Source organism: Athalia rosae, chromosome 1 (assembly GCF_917208135.1).
Source record: "Athalia rosae chromosome 1, iyAthRosa1.1, whole genome shotgun sequence".
Taxonomy (NCBI): domain Eukaryota; kingdom Metazoa; phylum Arthropoda; class Insecta; order Hymenoptera; family Athaliidae; genus Athalia; species Athalia rosae.
Window position 1 is genome coordinate 23,670,987 of NC_064026.1, and position 16,738 is coordinate 23,687,724.

General features: G+C 36.4%; 3 protein-coding genes across 4 annotated transcripts; 1 reads left to right on the forward strand and 2 right to left on the reverse strand.

Annotated features, from left to right (window-relative positions):
- Window positions 1–167: 167 nt before the first annotated feature.
- Window positions 168–8,462, reverse strand: LOC105692813 (uncharacterized protein YJR142W). The gene is made up of 5 exons (XM_012412268.3): window positions 8,331–8,462; window positions 6,257–6,354; window positions 4,620–4,824; window positions 4,015–4,494; window positions 168–3,892 (listed from the first exon to the last, which is right to left on the reverse strand). The coding sequence occupies exons 1-5, from the start codon at window positions 8,404–8,406 to the stop codon at window positions 3,777–3,779; spliced, it is 975 nt and encodes a 324-aa protein (XP_012267691.1). The 5' UTR covers window positions 8,407–8,462; the 3' UTR covers window positions 168–3,776.
- A 331-nt stretch (window positions 8,463–8,793) lies between these two features.
- Window positions 8,794–12,168, reverse strand: LOC105692787 (F-box only protein 42). 2 transcript variants are annotated; one of them, XM_012412229.3, is made up of 8 exons: window positions 12,029–12,168; window positions 11,703–11,916; window positions 11,200–11,543; window positions 10,914–11,071; window positions 10,642–10,772; window positions 10,389–10,528; window positions 10,176–10,312; window positions 8,794–10,088 (listed from the first exon to the last, which is right to left on the reverse strand). In XM_012412229.3, exons 2-8 carry the CDS (start codon window positions 11,824–11,826, stop codon window positions 9,542–9,544), a joined length of 1,581 nt encoding a protein of 526 aa, XP_012267652.2. In that variant the 5' UTR covers window positions 11,827–11,916; window positions 12,029–12,168; the 3' UTR covers window positions 8,794–9,541. The 2 variants fall into 2 exon arrangements, with proteins under 2 accessions (XP_012267652.2, XP_048512597.1); XM_048656640.1 differs by having other exon boundaries at window positions 11,200–11,342; window positions 11,445–11,543; window positions 11,703–12,144.
- A 64-nt stretch (window positions 12,169–12,232) lies between these two features.
- LOC105692797 (probable rRNA-processing protein EBP2 homolog) lies at window positions 12,233–14,085 on the forward strand. Its single transcript, XM_020856280.2, has 2 exons — window positions 12,233–12,685; window positions 13,144–14,085. The coding sequence occupies exons 1-2, from the start codon at window positions 12,605–12,607 to the stop codon at window positions 13,936–13,938; spliced, it is 876 nt and encodes a 291-aa protein (XP_020711939.2). The 5' UTR covers window positions 12,233–12,604; the 3' UTR covers window positions 13,939–14,085.
- Window positions 14,086–16,738: the final 2,653 nt, after the last annotated feature.

A 16,738-nucleotide genomic window follows, 5' to 3' on the forward strand; every position in this document is an offset into this window, starting at 1 on the left:
TCCTCAGACTGCTTTGCATAATATTTATGAGTGTTAGAGTATGGCGGGTGTTGTATACCTGCAACCAATGTTATTAGATCTTATGCTTGTACAAGATATACACTTTTTTGGAATTATACTACATGTAGAGCAGATTTTTTAAATACATTAACACTATAAAAACATAGTCACATAAAGCAGCAGTTTATTTCGTTGTAGATAATTTCAAACTAACTTAGATTACTTAAGCAAACATAGCCAAAATAAATTACAATCTCGTGGCTATATTATGTACAATTCATCATCAGCATGGATACCTGATCTTTGCCATCACATCTGCAATAAAAAGATGCACGATGATAGAGGTGGTCCGAACTCGTGAATAATCCATGTGTTGGATTTAAATCTTACTCAAATCCGAACATTTACAGATATGTGCAACTCTTTGTGTGTGATGCAATGATGTAATAACTTATTATGAGATAATTAGATATAAATTGAATTTTTTGTGCTCAATTTTGTAAAAATTTAAACTCACATCAATACCAATACTGGTTGTAATATTTGTTGCTAAATAATAGTTATGCAAACAATCTTATCAGTGCAAACACAAATGAAAATATATAAAATTATAGTGGAATAACAATATAGAACATCATGTATGTTTGGAGAAAGCACTGGCTGTTAATATCATATCATGAATCAAGTTAACACATCACTCAATGGTTATCCACATCCACTTTTTTTACTCAGCATAACCATTTCAATTTTCAAAAATGAAAGGTGAATAAAAAATTGCTCGCCGTTCAAGAATTTATGTTGCTCTTACTTCTCTAATTCCTAAGTAGGCGAATTTGAAAACAAAACGGAAAACGAGTTTTTACATAATTTGCTATCTTGTCTTTAAAATATTATCATCCAGCACTTTTTCGAAAATTGCATTGCAAGATGATCTTGCGAACAGTTCACATAACATCTTGATATGGTATTATCGCTGTCCAATTCAAACAAATTGAACGCCATGATTATTCATAATCATGTTACTCATTGTGCCTACTTTGAACAAAAGATCACCAAGCACATTTGTGTATTTGAGGTCTTCAACTACAATATTACATGATTGAAAAAAATTTGAAGCAATATAATCAACCAAAAGGCTCACATTGCAATAGTCTAAAGTTGTGGTAAACAAAGTGGTATAATTAGCTTATCAGTTATGATGATCTCTGCAGCTTTATGGAAAGGCTGGATATATGTGTCCTCTTGTTACGAATGTAATTCTCTCTGCTGGTAAAAGTCGTTCAATAGTTACAGTTGGGTGAGAATAATTCAAAATGTACTGACAAGAACGAATCATTACTATGGGTGACTAGCACATCAAGTAGTTAGTTTCGTTAAAAAAGTACTAAATTTACGCAATCTATTCTGAGCTATCTTTCAGCTACGGTGTCACACGTATTGGCCATTTTATGTTCGTTCAGAGCCTACTAGACCGTATCACAGATGGGGGAAACTTATAGTTCAAAGATGACAGAGCTTGAGCAACCAACTAAATTGCAAACATACTATATGCTATCATTTCTGATATGTGATGTTATAATGAAAATAACTGTCCTGTGCTCCATTTGTGTAAATTAATAAAGACGAAAAAGAACTTAGACGACTGTCTTTAATCCATTCATCCGCATGAGGGAAAATGTGTTTCAGAGTTTAAAATGACATAGTATCAATAATTTTTAGTAGAAATTTGAAGTTTTATGAAAATTGAGTAATGTTTTGTAGATGAATTTTTATCAGGCTTGTTTCTGACTAGCTTCACAACTAATGCTTATTTCATCATGAAGATATAGTCGTTTGATTATGAGGTCAAGCTAAGTAGGTACTGAACGAATCTTACAACCTGTGGCGAAGACATTTTGGAACAATGTTAAGATTATGCTATTTATTACTTGTCAAAAAGCAAAATCGTACGCCATATTATATCACATTTTTGCCGCTTATTTTATTTTATGCTGCAGTAATCGATAGACTGTCAGATGTTAATCAGTTACCATAGTTCACTTAGTCATCGCATAAATGTAGTTGGTTGTCACATGAACTTGTATACTTTGCCCTCCAACTTAGAACTGAACGAATAATATTATTCAGCAGAAATGTTTGCCTACTGTTAACCATGAATGTGTGACCAACCACGTATTTATTTAATGATATTCGTGATGTTACTTAGCTTTGTGTATGCTTCCATACAAAAAAAAAAAAACACTTATTCGGTAGTCTATTTTTTCTATCACAAATAACACAACGATTTTGTTCCCTTCCCCAAAAACAATCCATGCAATAAAAATGCTACAACTAAATTCATGTCAATTAGTAAAGTTATGTAAAAAAAACATATTGCAATTCCACGCATGATTTAACTCTTGATTCTTTGAAATATCCAAACAGATCAAAAATTGATTATCTATTTTAATACTTTGGATCAAATCCTAACTTATTTTTTTCATCGACATTTCAATTCGTTTACATCTAAAGATATCATATGCATCAAGCTTTCAATTTTTTTATAAATATGCAATTCCAAATGGAAGAAACGGCTGTTTCCAATTATTTTTGCTTGTGCAAACAATTATTGCCACTAAACGTAGAATTTGGAATGCAGTATTAATACTTTGATGCTCGAGCCAGCGTAATAATTTGCATTCTTAGTACTTGATACCTCATAACCGTTGTGTGATAAGTCACGTGAAATGGTTGTCCCGTAGAATTTTCATGTTTATCCCAGTGGATAGTTCATTTGGTAGACTTGATACGAAGTATAGTACGTTATAATGCTAATTAAAACGAAGGATGTGTAACTGCCAACTCCATTACTTCCTACATACTTACAAACTTGTCAATCTTTCAATATAAAATGTATATGACGCTGCGAGTATACGCAGGACCGACAGTATCATTTCTCTGATGAATTGTGAATTATAGTTGAAATTAAGGTCTATTTCAAAATCGCAAGGAGATCTCCAGCAGAAACCGAAGATTTGGGCGCAAAACAATAAGTTTTGTTTCATTTCTGGCAAAAATTATAACTAGAAAGAATACTGATTTTTTGTTTCACAACATACGAGTATCAGACTACGGTCGATCCCACGTTACAGAATGAGCAGCATTAACTGGATGATACTATTAGGGAGAAAACTCAGGAGCAAATGATTTTAGGTACAGGTCTTCAACTTTGGTCATGTGTCATTGGTCCTCACAAGACTAATGCACGCAGGTGTTTGCCATGAAAATTTGAGATAATGTGCGGCCAAAATGCTTCCAAATAGCAATCAATTTTAGACTTTTAAATACATTTTTGATCTGGTTCACAATGTTGCTTATTTTTTCGGTCGTTGAGTGAATATCATATTTTTCAAATAACAAAAACCAATAACCGAACAAACAAGAAATTAGAAGATGCTGAGATTCAATGCAATCTATTAGTTTTTAAAGTCATACAGCACTTTTGTCGCACAAGTTTATCAACCATAGCAGCATGCTTTAGGAAGCGTTTGTCTAGTATACAGATTCACAACGTGAAGACAACATCATCCGTGGCAAATAACTAATTGCAGTTTGTTGTTTATAACGCATATGGAAATGGTGCTCTATCATATACTACGTGAATTTGCACAAGTAACTGACATGCTTCAGACCTTGAAACAGACATAAAGTATGATTAAAGAAAATTTCATTCAACCTTCTGAATTTTCAGCCTTAGTTCAATTGAAATTAGTGCCTATTGTTATCCTAAGGCCTCTTTATAGAGCAATATTCGCTTCGCCATTAGCTTCTATCTTATACTTTCTTTGTGGTTGATTGTATATGGTTTGCAGTGGCACATGTAGTAGTTCGACGATTTTGATGAAGTTAGGCTCTGCAAAATAGAAATTTAATTCACGAATATGATCTAGAATATCTATAGTCGCATGCATTTTGACTTCACAATGCTCTGTTTTTATCAGGGTTCCATAAATATTTGAAAAGTTCGGAACTTACCATTTTCAGCAGTGATGTAGCCATGTCTGATGAAAAAGTCAAGGACAACTGGCACAGATGTTGTCTTGAACTCTGGCGAAAGTACTCTCTCCAAGCATTCTTTAACTGGTAGAAGTTCGAATGTCTCAACTTCCCCATCACCATTAGATGGTACAAAGTCTGGGGGCAATTCCAGGTCGTAAACAAATTCAGTGTTGGGAAAAAGACCCCTTTCACTCTCAAAGAAAAACGAAACACATCCTGCGCTCTTCAGTTTTCCAAGATGCTTGCTAGGGATACTGGCTTCTTCTCCAGCCTCTTTCACTCCAGTTTCGTGGATACCATAGCCAGCGCTTAATCCACCACCTACCATGTTATCCCAATAACCAGGCCAGGTTTGTTTTGTAGGACTACGCTTCTGGAGCCAAATTGAGAGCCCCTTTTCACGATCCATAACATATCCAGTAATGTCAACCCCGTAGTTTCGAATTCCGAACAAGCCTGGTCAATTAGGTATAAAATTTGAATCTTTCAGTATATGGGATTGTACAAGGCACACATAAGATCACAATTTCTTGTAAAATGCCAATGACTTGTATTTGACGACTAATTAGAAGGTGACCTACAGGTAGCAGAGCGATCCATTTTGAAGAGTGGTTGAGTATTGAATTGGGACCTCACTTCATAGCACTCCTCACGCCAGCCCTTGAGTGTAACAAATTTTCCATGGTCTCGCCACTCCTTAAGAACCTCCTCCATTTTTGTGCTACGTTCAGCATAGTCTCTAAACGCTGGATTAAGTTGAACATATTCTGGATGCACTTGAAATACCTTCAATACAAAATTAAGAATGTAAATGTAGCATTGTTATGGTAATCAAGTAAGTGAAGAATTTATACCGATGGGTGACTAATTATAATTTCTGTAATTACTTTCTAAATTCCATTATGTGACCATGAATGTAGATTACGTAAGCAGGAAATGAAACACCGCGATACGATATCACATTTGCTGTGTTGCCGTAAAATACAAATGTTGATGTGTGGGATATGCAAATGTATATATTGTTGATCGTGAGGGATCGCTTACGATAATGTCTAGCCACTAACGTATCCTGTCAGTGACTTTTTAACGAAAAAAATAAAAGGCCGCTCACAATCAGTTAGCAAACGCTACCGTACGTTCACTGATTGAGTGTTAACAAAGTCGCGTGCGAACTTTGAATTTATAATAAATAAAATGCGAACAAATCGCACGCAGTAATATAGATCGCAATAGACTATACATTTGTATGTGAGGTATGACTCGGATAGTGTTTTAAATTATTATCGCGTCAACTAATATTACTATACTATTGACCATAAGCTTTATGAGGCAAATAATGGTGAACTCATCTCAAACCACATGATTCTGCCTTTTACAGGTGTTGCCAGAATGTAACAAGTGGCACGACTTTTCAGACAACGTTCTAGGGTCGACATTATCAATTATTCATTAAATTGTTCATCAAATGCAGATAAAACCTGTGGCAATGTGTTTCCGCATTATTCCGAGGGGATTTCGATTACCTACTATAATATTCACGAGTATTGTTACAATACATAAATACTAACGCGAAGATATTCTGAATGGGTTACGATTTAAAATATGCAGAAATCATTAGAATCTCACAGAGACCTTGCATGGCAAAGATATAAACATTATAGATATTAGATCAACGCAGAAATGCACGCAATGAGCTTACGTGTTTAGAATATTTGTGGAAGGAATAGTCTTTCCATATTATGTTCTTGTATAAAGTGGTTCTCTTAATACGACAGGTCGTAATAAAATGAAATTGAGATAAAAGTCGTCGCATAAAAGAAAAATCAGGCATTCATAGCTTTTATCGTGAGCTACAGATACTTCAGGGTAGTATTTACGGGTAGTATCACACGATAAGGCAGACAATTCTCAGAAATCGAGACTTGCTAGAATAATGATGTATTTTATTGTATCGGACAGGTTCAACCGAAGCCTTACAGAATTAAATTCAGGTTGGACTTCAAAAAAGTTTTGCGTTAAAATTGAAATGAGCTATCAATATTTATGGCGCGCGGTCAAACTTTGATCTTCAACGTCGGTCTTTTTCTACGGTATATAAATCCTGTATGATCTGCATATTTAAAACGGAGAAAACCATATCTATGTGTAGAGCTAGACGATGATTAGGATAGGTTACGTGAAAATGAGAAGTTATATATCGTTTTGAACTTTGAATTACCTGTGGGTAGCTGAGAAGTTCTTTCATTACGTCGGGTCGAACGAGACCAACTTGTTGGCCATCGACGACAAATGCTCTGCAAGTTCCCGAGTGGAACCCTAAAAGAGGAAATCACAATTCTATGAATTATTCAATAGAATCGACGTGCGAATCTATAAGTTCGCCATTACGGTTAACTGTATACATATATTATTAATTTCCGAAACTGAGGAATTCTATCCCCCCTTAATTCTGAATAAATTTCATTTTTTCATCTCGACAAGATCAATCGATAGTATACTATTTTTCATACATCATTGCGGTTGGTCCTTGAAACCCGTCTCCTTGAAAGTGATAACTTCTACATTTATATTATTATAGCTTAGCTTAAGCTTAAAAGTAAAGGGGCTCAGACTCTGACTAGAACTATACCTATACTCGTGACCATGTAAAGACATGATAATTAACTCGCTATCAGTAAAAGTACAATTGTTATTGTCTGCTTTGTATTTTTATAGACCTGTCGTTATTATCAGTAGTATTCAAATCGAGTGGAATATATCCACGTTTGTTGCAGGATGTTCTGAAGAAGGGCAATATTTATCAGAAAGCAATGAATGATCAGGCGATACAACGTTTACGGTTAATCCTATTAAATACACCGTATTTTTTCTCGAATATTAGAAATAAACAACAGCTATCTAAACAATAGGTATCAATAGATCTTATCTAATCTTTTTCGAAAAATTTCACTCAAGTCAGAATATGAAACATACATTTACTATTGAGTTCTGTAAGGTCATTTCAACTTTATCAATATCAATACAATTTCATTTAGAATTATGCATCATTAGAAATTATTGCTCGGTAATTTTAATTGCTTTCGCGGACGAAAACTCAATAAACGTGAGTGAATTGCGTAATTCTTGAGATGTATCTTGAAGCTATGAGAATGTCGAAATACGGGTCTTGGCAGATATTTGCCGATGATTTCCGGATGGTACTATAGGCGAAACCCTCCAACTTTAGACCAATACAGCAAACTGCCTATTTTCGCAGACGTCGTCTATACTTGACCATCGAAATCTATACAGATGATACTTTTTAAATTATTATTGATGTTCACCATTTTGAAATGAACTTAAAATAACAAAATCATTCAGATAAACTGACTTCTTTTTTCGTCATCGCAAAACAAAACGAGACATAAAAAATTAAACACGTCATGGATGCAAGCTCTGCAATCCGGATGATTTTTCTTATCGTTCTTGACAGTTTTAAAAATATAAAAAAGTCTCTGATCTCCGTACAATTACCTATGTATGAGCACACGGGGGAAAATAAATTGTAATAAAAGCGAAGAAAAAAATGTGGACATCTTCCGACTCGTAGAGGCGTAGATGTGTATTTGCAAATACATAAGCGTAGTTAAATATATCCGATGCATGAATAAAATTGGCAGACACGAAATGAATATTTATATCATTGTTAGAATAAGAAAATGAGAGGTTGTTTGTTATTACAACATGCGGTTGGTAAAACAGAAGGGAGGAAGGGGATATGGATTGAAAGGGATTGGTTTGTCGTTTCACGCATTTAACGGATTTCATATAATTAATATACACCTGCAGCCTAAATGTATGATTGTTATTTTGGGAACAGAGCCAAATGGTCCAAGAGTTTAAGCTTTGCCACGCGCCTGCATCAAATGGTAAATACTATGTCTTGTACAATTTGATGTTTTTATTTTGAACACAGCCATTCCAAGATCTGATACGGGGAGATGAGTAAGGGAGGAAAAAAGTCTCTATTGACATTTCGATGTAAGCGAATTGTGAGCGCATAAAAAGTTCAAAAGCTTAGTACGATGATAAGTTTAAAAATATTATACCGGATATTAGGAATTTTATAAATACGCATAAGGTATATTTATTTGTTCCCCTGGTAAAGAGACAGTGGTGCTGTATACAACAGACGAAATCAATATCCTAGCAGACAGAATGGCAAGATATAGATTTCTGACAAAAGTAGCTCGAAAAGAGTAGCACACAGTTCACTCCATGTAATGCAATTCTAAGTTAAATAATTGTGTTACCTGACAGGTAGAAGCAGTTGAATTTGTTTGCCAATCTCAGTAAATGTGACATCGGTTCGGTATCCGTTAACGCCATGATGTTGCGTCGCCGTCAACCAACTGCAAAAAATTCACACTCGCCAACTAGTTGTGCTGGTTACTGCTAGATGGAACTATATTTTGTAAAAACCCAACCAAACCCTAGCTCGTTGTTCAGTAAATCAGGCAGTGAATTCACGTGTTTCCGTTCGCTTATCAACGATCGTGGAGTGATCACTTGTCATTTCCAAATACTAATCTTCAGTCAACGTTAAACATGGATTCTAAAGAACACAAATAGTTCTCAGTTAATATTTTACTTGATTACTAGGAATGAAAAAAAAAGTTGAGTTGAATCCTTTTGAATTGTTTTCTTCTGGCACCAACTGTTTTGTCAACAATTTTCTTAAATTAAGGTGTAGGTTATAATGAAGGAATATCCAACTACAGGAGCTTTCTATGCGTATATTTATTATACACTTCTTATAAACGTCGCCTAATTACCTAATATTGAACGAAGAAGTTTGTTTAATTATTCAATGCTATTTCCTCTTGACTTTCTTGTCATAAAATTGCTAAAAAATGTAAATAAAAATTTGTACTTGTGTAATGCGAGCGATAATGAGAACTAATAAGCTATAGGTATACTTGTCTACCACCCTGAGAGCTGATGTTAATAAACGAAATGACATTGCAGAGATGACAGGAGAATGTAGAGTCTAGTCAACTGATATTGTTTCTGTTAAGGGCAAATCTTTTTTTTTAGTATCAGCGATCAAATTTTTTGATTCTCAGCTAAAAATAATTGTAATTTTTACATAAGATGTTTGTTTAGTACAAAGGTACTAATTCTATACAAGACTTTAAATGAGCCAATATTTTGAGTTGTTTCTGTTATTGCAATTCAGGTGACTCACTAATTAAAGCTATAGATGTGAATATTTAAAAATATTTTAATCAGGAATTATTCATGTAAACTCTATGGGTCAATGATTATTTTTAAAGTGTCGTTGTATCAAGTCTAAAAAATTGCGCCATTTTACTTCACACAAAGGCAATTGTAAATTAGCAAATTTGTTTGCAGACAAGGAGTCTCATGACTCATTAATTTTATCATATCTGATGTGCAATACATATCTGATAAAAAGCTTCATTATGTTGATCAATGAGCCTTATATAGATGCTGAAATAAATTATATGACATATCGCGGTGGATTTATGAAATGGAGATCATTGTAAACTTCTGAGTCATCAGTTTCTGTTTGGCCCTGAATAGTAGTTTGCTCTTTACGGATTCCACCAAACACTATTAACTCTCCTCTACCAAGAACCAGAGAGTATAATATTCTCTCGTCAGGTCCAGATTGATCATTTGGTTTTAATGGTATCCATGAAGCAACACATTCGTCGCTCAATACTTTCGAGATATCTAAGACAAATATAGCCAAGGTGTTTTCGGTTTTTTTAACAGGTTTCGTCTGCGTCTTCAAATTCTGAATCTTCTCCTCCATTCTGCGAAGCCATTCTAGTTGACGCTGTCTATGCAAGTTTGGTCGAGGTCGTGGTAACTCCTCACGGAATGCAGCCATTCCCAGAGTAGGGGAGTCGAGAATGGGTAAGGGCCTGTGAGGCACAGAAACAAGCGGTGGAGATTGCGGACTGGACATAGACGATCTTGGAAAGGATCCGCGACGTCCATTCACATTTTCATCTCTATCTATTGGGGCCACGTTTTTATGCCTAAAATTGGTGAATGTGTAAGAAAAGCTTTACCTAATATTCTACTTCTTTTGATGGCTAATGATTATTGATTTCTTCGATGCGAACCTTTCAAATGCTGGTACTGGGTCTTGAACTTCGGAAGGTGTAGGTCTTTGACAAGCATTCTTAGCAAGTGATATACTCATATCGTTTGTCTGGCAAATTTGTTTGTTTCTGCTGAGTACAATGACGTAATCACCAACCTATCAATTATAATTCTTTAAAGTTTAGATGAAGCATTTAGGCAGTTTCTTGAATCAGACTTTTATGTCACAATACCTTGCAAGCTTGATGACACCAAATACGAGTTGGAGCACATTCAGATCGAAGCATGTTGACTTTCCTCCAAGTCCAGTTTGGATTTTCCATTGTTAATAACCATGCGTCATTCATAGCAACATTAGGGCCAGTACATCCTCCTATATTTAGGAAACGAAATTAAACTCACTTTAACTTTTGGTGGATGGTATCGGAATTCACAAATCATCTTCAATTCAAAACATTAATTTTGGAAATATTTGGTGCTTGTTACCTAGGATAAGCAGATGTTTGCTATCGAGTTCAATTTGTGACTGACCATATCGAGGTTGTGGCTTCAAGTTGGATGTAGTCTGTTTGTGCCAACAATAAGTGTCTAGATTTAAGCACCAAACTTCATTGGAACTACCTCAAAATAATAACAATGGTTCAATATTGAGCGGATTAGTTCCATCGACTTATAGTCCTTGGTAAGATCACATGAAAATATATACCCAATCAAGTTTAATTATTTCACCCGAATTTCGATTGAGCATATATACGTACCTGTAACCATTACAAACACCACCAAACACAACCATAAGATTTCCATGGATAGATGCCGAGTGGGCAGATGTTGGTGGGGGACTTTCAAGGGCATTGATAGCACTCCATCTATTCAGTTCGATAGAGTAAACGTGTAACTCATTGAACAGTTTCCATTGCTGAAAATGAAAACAAGTTATCGCACAGAAAATAATTCATTCAGATAAAGCATGGGTGGTAAGAATTAATTACAACTTCATTATTAAAATTATTCAATAATTCCCACTAGGTTGAAAATTGAATGTACCTGATGGAGGGGATATGGAGATGGATGAGACCATCCACCAAACAGAATAAAATTTTTCTTGTAATAAAGCATCGTTGCACATGCTTTTGGAGATGGATAACTGCCCATGGTGATAGGTCGAATCCATTTTCTGGTGTCCAAATCTAATCTCCACAGATCATTGAATGTTGTGCAAGTAGCAGTGCAGCCTCCAAATACATACATAAAATTTTCATATGCACAAGCTGAATGAGAATGGCGTTTACCAATTGTCGGCAGCCAATCCGCTCCAGGGCACGTCTTCCAAAATAATGAACCCAAAGCAACTGCTTTCTGAAAGTGTGCTTCATTATGCTCGATAACATCTGTAGAATGAAATATTGTTAAGATAGTGATTTAAAGACTAGGATGAAGGAGTGAATAATAATTAGCTGAAATCCATCGGAAATCAGAGGTTATAGATTCAAGATTTTTGATAGCTAATTGAGCAAAATGTAATGCACAAAAACAAGAAATTAACGTACTCTTGGTGGCTCTGTACCATCGTTTAGAGACAAGTGTGCATTCTTGAAGATCTTTATAGGGAGGAATGAGGCTTAGTATATATTCGAGAATTTCATCTGGAAGATCGTCTATTTTGCACAGCATATTTTTACAATAAATCTGTGGTATTTATGCTGGCAAGAATACTTCGATTGTCTCTGCTAAGGTCATTTGATCGAATGGTAACGACATAACCTGTCAATTTTAAAACCAACAATACTCATTATCGTTATTACAATTTATTCACAGAATTATTTGTCCTCCCATTCTATGTTATGCCTGTATAAGACTACAAACGTTCTCGAACCTAGCTTTTACTCTGCTGTGCATTTTCTCACGAAAAAATGTGCAATTATAAACGAATAATATCACATCTACGATCTGTCAGTTGCGATAACTTGACAATTTTTCTATGGTTCTATAGATGTCACTACATACTGTGAAAAGGGGTAGGTTGAGGACGGGAATCGGGTGTATTCAGTGGGTGTATTCGACCCATAGAGCATACGTTGGAGAACGTTGGAGCTCTATGATTCGACCCTCTTTACTAGAGACCTTTCGTTGACTAAAGATTAGTACCATTGACTGAATACCAATCTTCAGTTAACATTAGTACCATTGAGTAACTAAAGGTAACACTCAACGCTTTTAGTTATTCAATGTTAGTACCAATGTTCAGTCAACTATAGCATGTATGGTTTAAGCAACGGACCCTTTACTTTCGCCCTTCACGGCCCTTCGCTGGCTTTACTTCCAAGAGGTTCTGCTATCTGGTGGGAAAAAACTGAACATTATATTTCATATTGTAAATGATCTGAAACTGTACCGCGTGCACACCGCGTGCTCTGCACTTTCATCGAAGTGTCGGCGTGGTCTGGTAGCGATGGCTGAAGATCGTGAAGAGTTTGAAGATTCTTCAGACGAAAGTGGTGACAACGAAGATGATGTTCGTGCCCCGACCGAGGTACGAAAATTTACTTTTATTCTGATGTATTTCTTAACGTATAGCCAGATTCACCAAACATTGCAAGATGATGCAGGTATTGATCAACTGTGCGCTATGGCAACGTGTGCAAGCATTTAGTAGTCGCCAAACACATGTTTCCGTTCTGATACGCCAAAATAATTGATAAATCTTAGCGTACATAGACTGATATCATCACGTTAATATTGAGATGAATTACTATGACGCTGTAAAACAGTATTTTAGTATTTTAGTTGTACAACTTAACATAACCTAATCTTCTGTAACCAAATCGATACAGTCTGTAATTAACGAATAACTCTTCCGATAATACCAGGTAAAAATTGATACCATGAATAAGGGTATACATCTAATGTGTGTAATACATTCGAAGTGATAAAAATCAACTGCCAATTGTATGCAGATAACATTGATTTTGAAGTATATACTTCTTACAGGCTGACATCAAGCGAAAAGTGCTTGAGTTTAAATTGACATTACCATGGATCGAAAGGTTGGACATAGTAAATGCACCTGCACCTTTGGCACCAGAATTGGCGCTACAGATGCAGGAGCACGAGGTGCGTCGAGCAAAGCAAATGCAAGGAAACAAAAAACTACCACAATTCACACCCTCAGAAGATCCAGTATTGAACGACTTCAAAAGAGAGACGATGTTTCATAGGCAAGCGCAAGCTGCGGTCATGGAAGGAATAGTGAAATTAAAAAAACTTGGTATAGTAACTAAAAGGCCTGATGACTACTTCGCAGAGATGGCTAAGACTGATGAGCACATGCAGAAGGTTAGAGAAAATCTAATGAAGAAACAGGTGGAGGCACAGCGGTCAGAGAGAATCAGGCAGCTCAGGCAACAACGTAAGATTGGAAAACAAATGCAGATTGAGTCTAAACTTAAGAAACATGCTGAAAAGAAGAAAATGCTTGATGAAGTAAAAAAGTACCGTAAAGGCATACGGAACGACCTGGATTTCTTGGATGACAAAAAGAAACCCAGCAGTAAAAAGGATGGAAGCCGGCTGACAGACAAAAAAGCCCAAGCAAAATTGAGAATGAAAAATTCGAAGTATGGGTTTGGGGGAAAAAAACGCGGGAGCAAGCAAAACACAAAATCTAGTGCCGCGGATGTATCAGAATGGAAAAGACCCGGTAAACCTAAGAAAGGAAAGAGTGATGGGGCGAAGCAACGACCAGGGAAAAATCGGCGTGTTCAGATGAAATCTAGGAAAAAATGAACTCACTAAAATACGAACCGCAGTGAAATCATTTCGTTCAATCGAAATGCAAAGAGGAATTAAGTGTCAAGAATCTAACTTCAGCATTTGTATTTTGTACATAAACAGTATGCGCTTTCTTATGTCAAATGAATTAGTTTATAAGAATTTTCAAACTTGTCTTCTAAAAATTATTTCACTGTACCCATATCCTTCTGTCCGAAATAACGTGGCTTTCATTATTTCATCGCAAGCTTACTCCGTTTTCTCAATTATTTTCTCGTATATTGAGAAAGATCCGCTTCAGCTCGTCCTTAAAATCCCGCCTAAAATTTTGCGCTTGTATAGAGCTAAAGCAACGATACGACGAGTGACAAGAGCTGACTAATGGATACGTTCAAGAACTTGTAAGCTCGGCCGTACGGCGCACAGTACGACCCCAGCCAGGTCAGTGGCCATATGAATATTAACTATTGCGTATTGCACGCTGTGGACCGTCATAATGAATCAGCACCGTAATTATTTTAGTATCTATTTTGTCCCTCTCAAACATCGAATTCACCGAAAGCTGAATACTTATCAACCCTTTTAATTGCATTAATTTTAGTGAGCGATGCGTCTATTTTTTAATGGAGAAATGATTAGTTTCTGCTCGTTCTTCTAGATCTCTATCTGGAATGAAAGATTCAAACTTTCAGCTTTTTATACCTATTCTAGAGTAGTTCCATCATTAGCTACTTGGAAAGCACTGTCGTAAATTAAATAATTTATTTTCTACCCTTGTATAATATGTTCGAATAACTACGGCCTACACCCCATAAAGTTTTTCGTTCACAGAAACGATCTAGACGAACATCGACAACCGATCCTGGTACCCAGACGTATGCATGTATTTCCACCGATATACGTACGTGCAGGGGTTGCAGGATGGTCGTTAGATAGCCGGAGGTGAAAGCATTCGTATTCGTGTATGATGGTGGAAAGAGTAGGTACGCAGTGCTTGCGTGGGGCTCGTGTTCGTGGGACTTCATTTCTGTCTTATTGTTAGCCTCAGGATATTGTATTTAAATCTCGCTACAGTCCGTTGGGGCGGATTCGTCCCAGGCTGCGAGCTTCAAACTACCGAAGTACCGACGACCATCACAATTCCTGAAGTACGCCTTCGTCCATGTTCGGACACCCTGGGAATGCGCCGACCGATTGCAGCTGCTTTATGGCTGCATAGCTACAGCTTTTCACAGATCCTTATTTTACCCATCAATAATGGCGATGCTGATGCTATACTTCTCTGTGGTTTCTGCTACCGGACGAGATATCGAATACGAATCTAATACTGTTCGGTAAACGTTGGTATTGACACTACATACCTTCGTTTCACATTATACAAAGAGAACGTGTCTGCGCTCTTTTCATGTGTTTTTTCATCCTATAAACAATAATTCTGAAACTATTCGGAGATTTTGTGGCATTTGATTCACCATTTGCTAACATTTCGACTGACTGATACCCACCCTATGCAGCATCGGTGCTGCATGTATCGTGAGATTCTCTCGACACATTCGGTATCTATGCCTATAGTTATGGCCGCATGATTATTCAATGTAGTTATCTAAGTTGGCCTGAGCGCAAGCTAAGCACAACTAGAGCGAAACTTGAATATAGGGTATAGAGATGTATACATGTATACATTAGGCGTTACGTGAAGTGAACGCAAGTAGATCATAAGCTGATCATGAACGGCGTAAGATTAGCTTGCTCGTATTAGGTCGATGCAGTAGCTTCTGGTGTAAGTATTTCATGCGTCAATTGTCATATTTGGAATTTTCGAATCTTTGTGAGCCTACGGGGACTTGAGACTTGTCAATAGGGTAATGCCGTACACTATTCGAAGCAGAATTCGAAAGAGAATATTGAAGGAATATTTCACTGATTTCAATATCATAGGATAGCTCTACTTTTACACTGTCTTGCAGAGATTTATCCAGTGCCATGCAACGGCGCAAGCTGCAGCTCTTTGTGCAGCGGTGTTTTGTGTCTGACACGTGTAGATTAACAAATCGCAACTGTACGTAGTATCATAGGTAGTATAACTATTTTGGCATTTGAAAAAAAATTGAAAAATAAACAACATGATGTATAAAATACTGTACAATTCAATACGTATGCCAAGGAAATAGAAATGCGTCGGATTCCAATAACGGTTGCAAATATGACATCGAGTTTCGCATTTTTACCTACATGCATATGCTATATCACGTGTGTCGTTTGTTTATAGTGCACGTTTGTCGACTCTTCATTTATCCAACAAGTTTTATTCTTTTTAGAGAATGGTAGAAAAACATACATATATTGACGCCTCGGGCCACCCATACTGCACCATGCTCAATTAATATCACGTTTCATCACAGCCTAGTCCTCTGCGAACTTTCAAACGGTTCAACCATTTTTCCAATGCCATTGTACTCGTCCTAGCTTATAACGACTTTACTCGCCGTTCTCGTTACGCTCGTCCATCCGCCTGCCTCGTGGCTTTTGACCGACGCACTAGAGTTGAATGATGTATTATACCGGTTAAACTTGTTGAAAAATATTACAAACCAAAATTACAAGGCAGCTCAAAACCAATAAACAAAAAAAATCAATGAGAAGATCAAAAATATTCTGTGATTGGTTTGTCAGTAAAATTAGGAGTAGCACTTTTGCAGTTCTTGTTGTCTGCGAGATGTTAGAAGGGGCTAGAGGACAACTTCATGGAATTCTAGGGTATAAATTATATTTTCCAAGATCTTGCTCTAATTGCAAGTTCATCTTCTGGACACGA

Excerpts from the sequence above, each read along its gene's own strand:
- LOC105692797 (XM_020856280.2), top strand. The coding sequence starts at position 12,605 with ATGGCTGAAGATCGTGAAGAGTTTGAAGATTCTTCAGACGAAAGTGGT. Across the intron at positions 12,686-13,143 it reads ATGTTCGTGCCCCGACCGAG|GCTGACATCAAGCGAAAAGT; the intron begins GTACGAAAATTT and ends TACTTCTTACAG.
- LOC105692787 (XM_012412229.3), bottom strand. The coding sequence starts at position 11,826 with ATGCTGTGCAAAATAGACGATCTTCCAGATGAAATTCTCGAATATATA. Across the intron at positions 11,072-11,199 it reads CTCCATATCCCCTCCATCAG|CAATGGAAACTGTTCAATGA; the intron begins GTACATTCAATT and ends TTTCATTTTCAG. Across the intron at positions 10,313-10,388 it reads GGTGTCATCAAGCTTGCAAG|GTTGGTGATTACGTCATTGT; the intron begins GTATTGTGACAT and ends TATAATTGATAG.
- LOC105692813 (XM_012412268.3), bottom strand. The coding sequence starts at position 8,406 with ATGGCGTTAACGGATACCGAACCGATGTCACATTTACTGAGATTGGCA. Across the intron at positions 6,355-8,330 it reads CAACTGCTTCTACCTGTCAG|GGTTCCACTCGGGAACTTGC; the intron begins GTAACACAATTA and ends TTCCTCTTTTAG. Across the intron at positions 4,825-6,256 it reads AACTTCTCAGCTACCCACAG|GTATTTCAAGTGCATCCAGA; the intron begins GTAATTCAAAGT and ends TTTGTATTGAAG.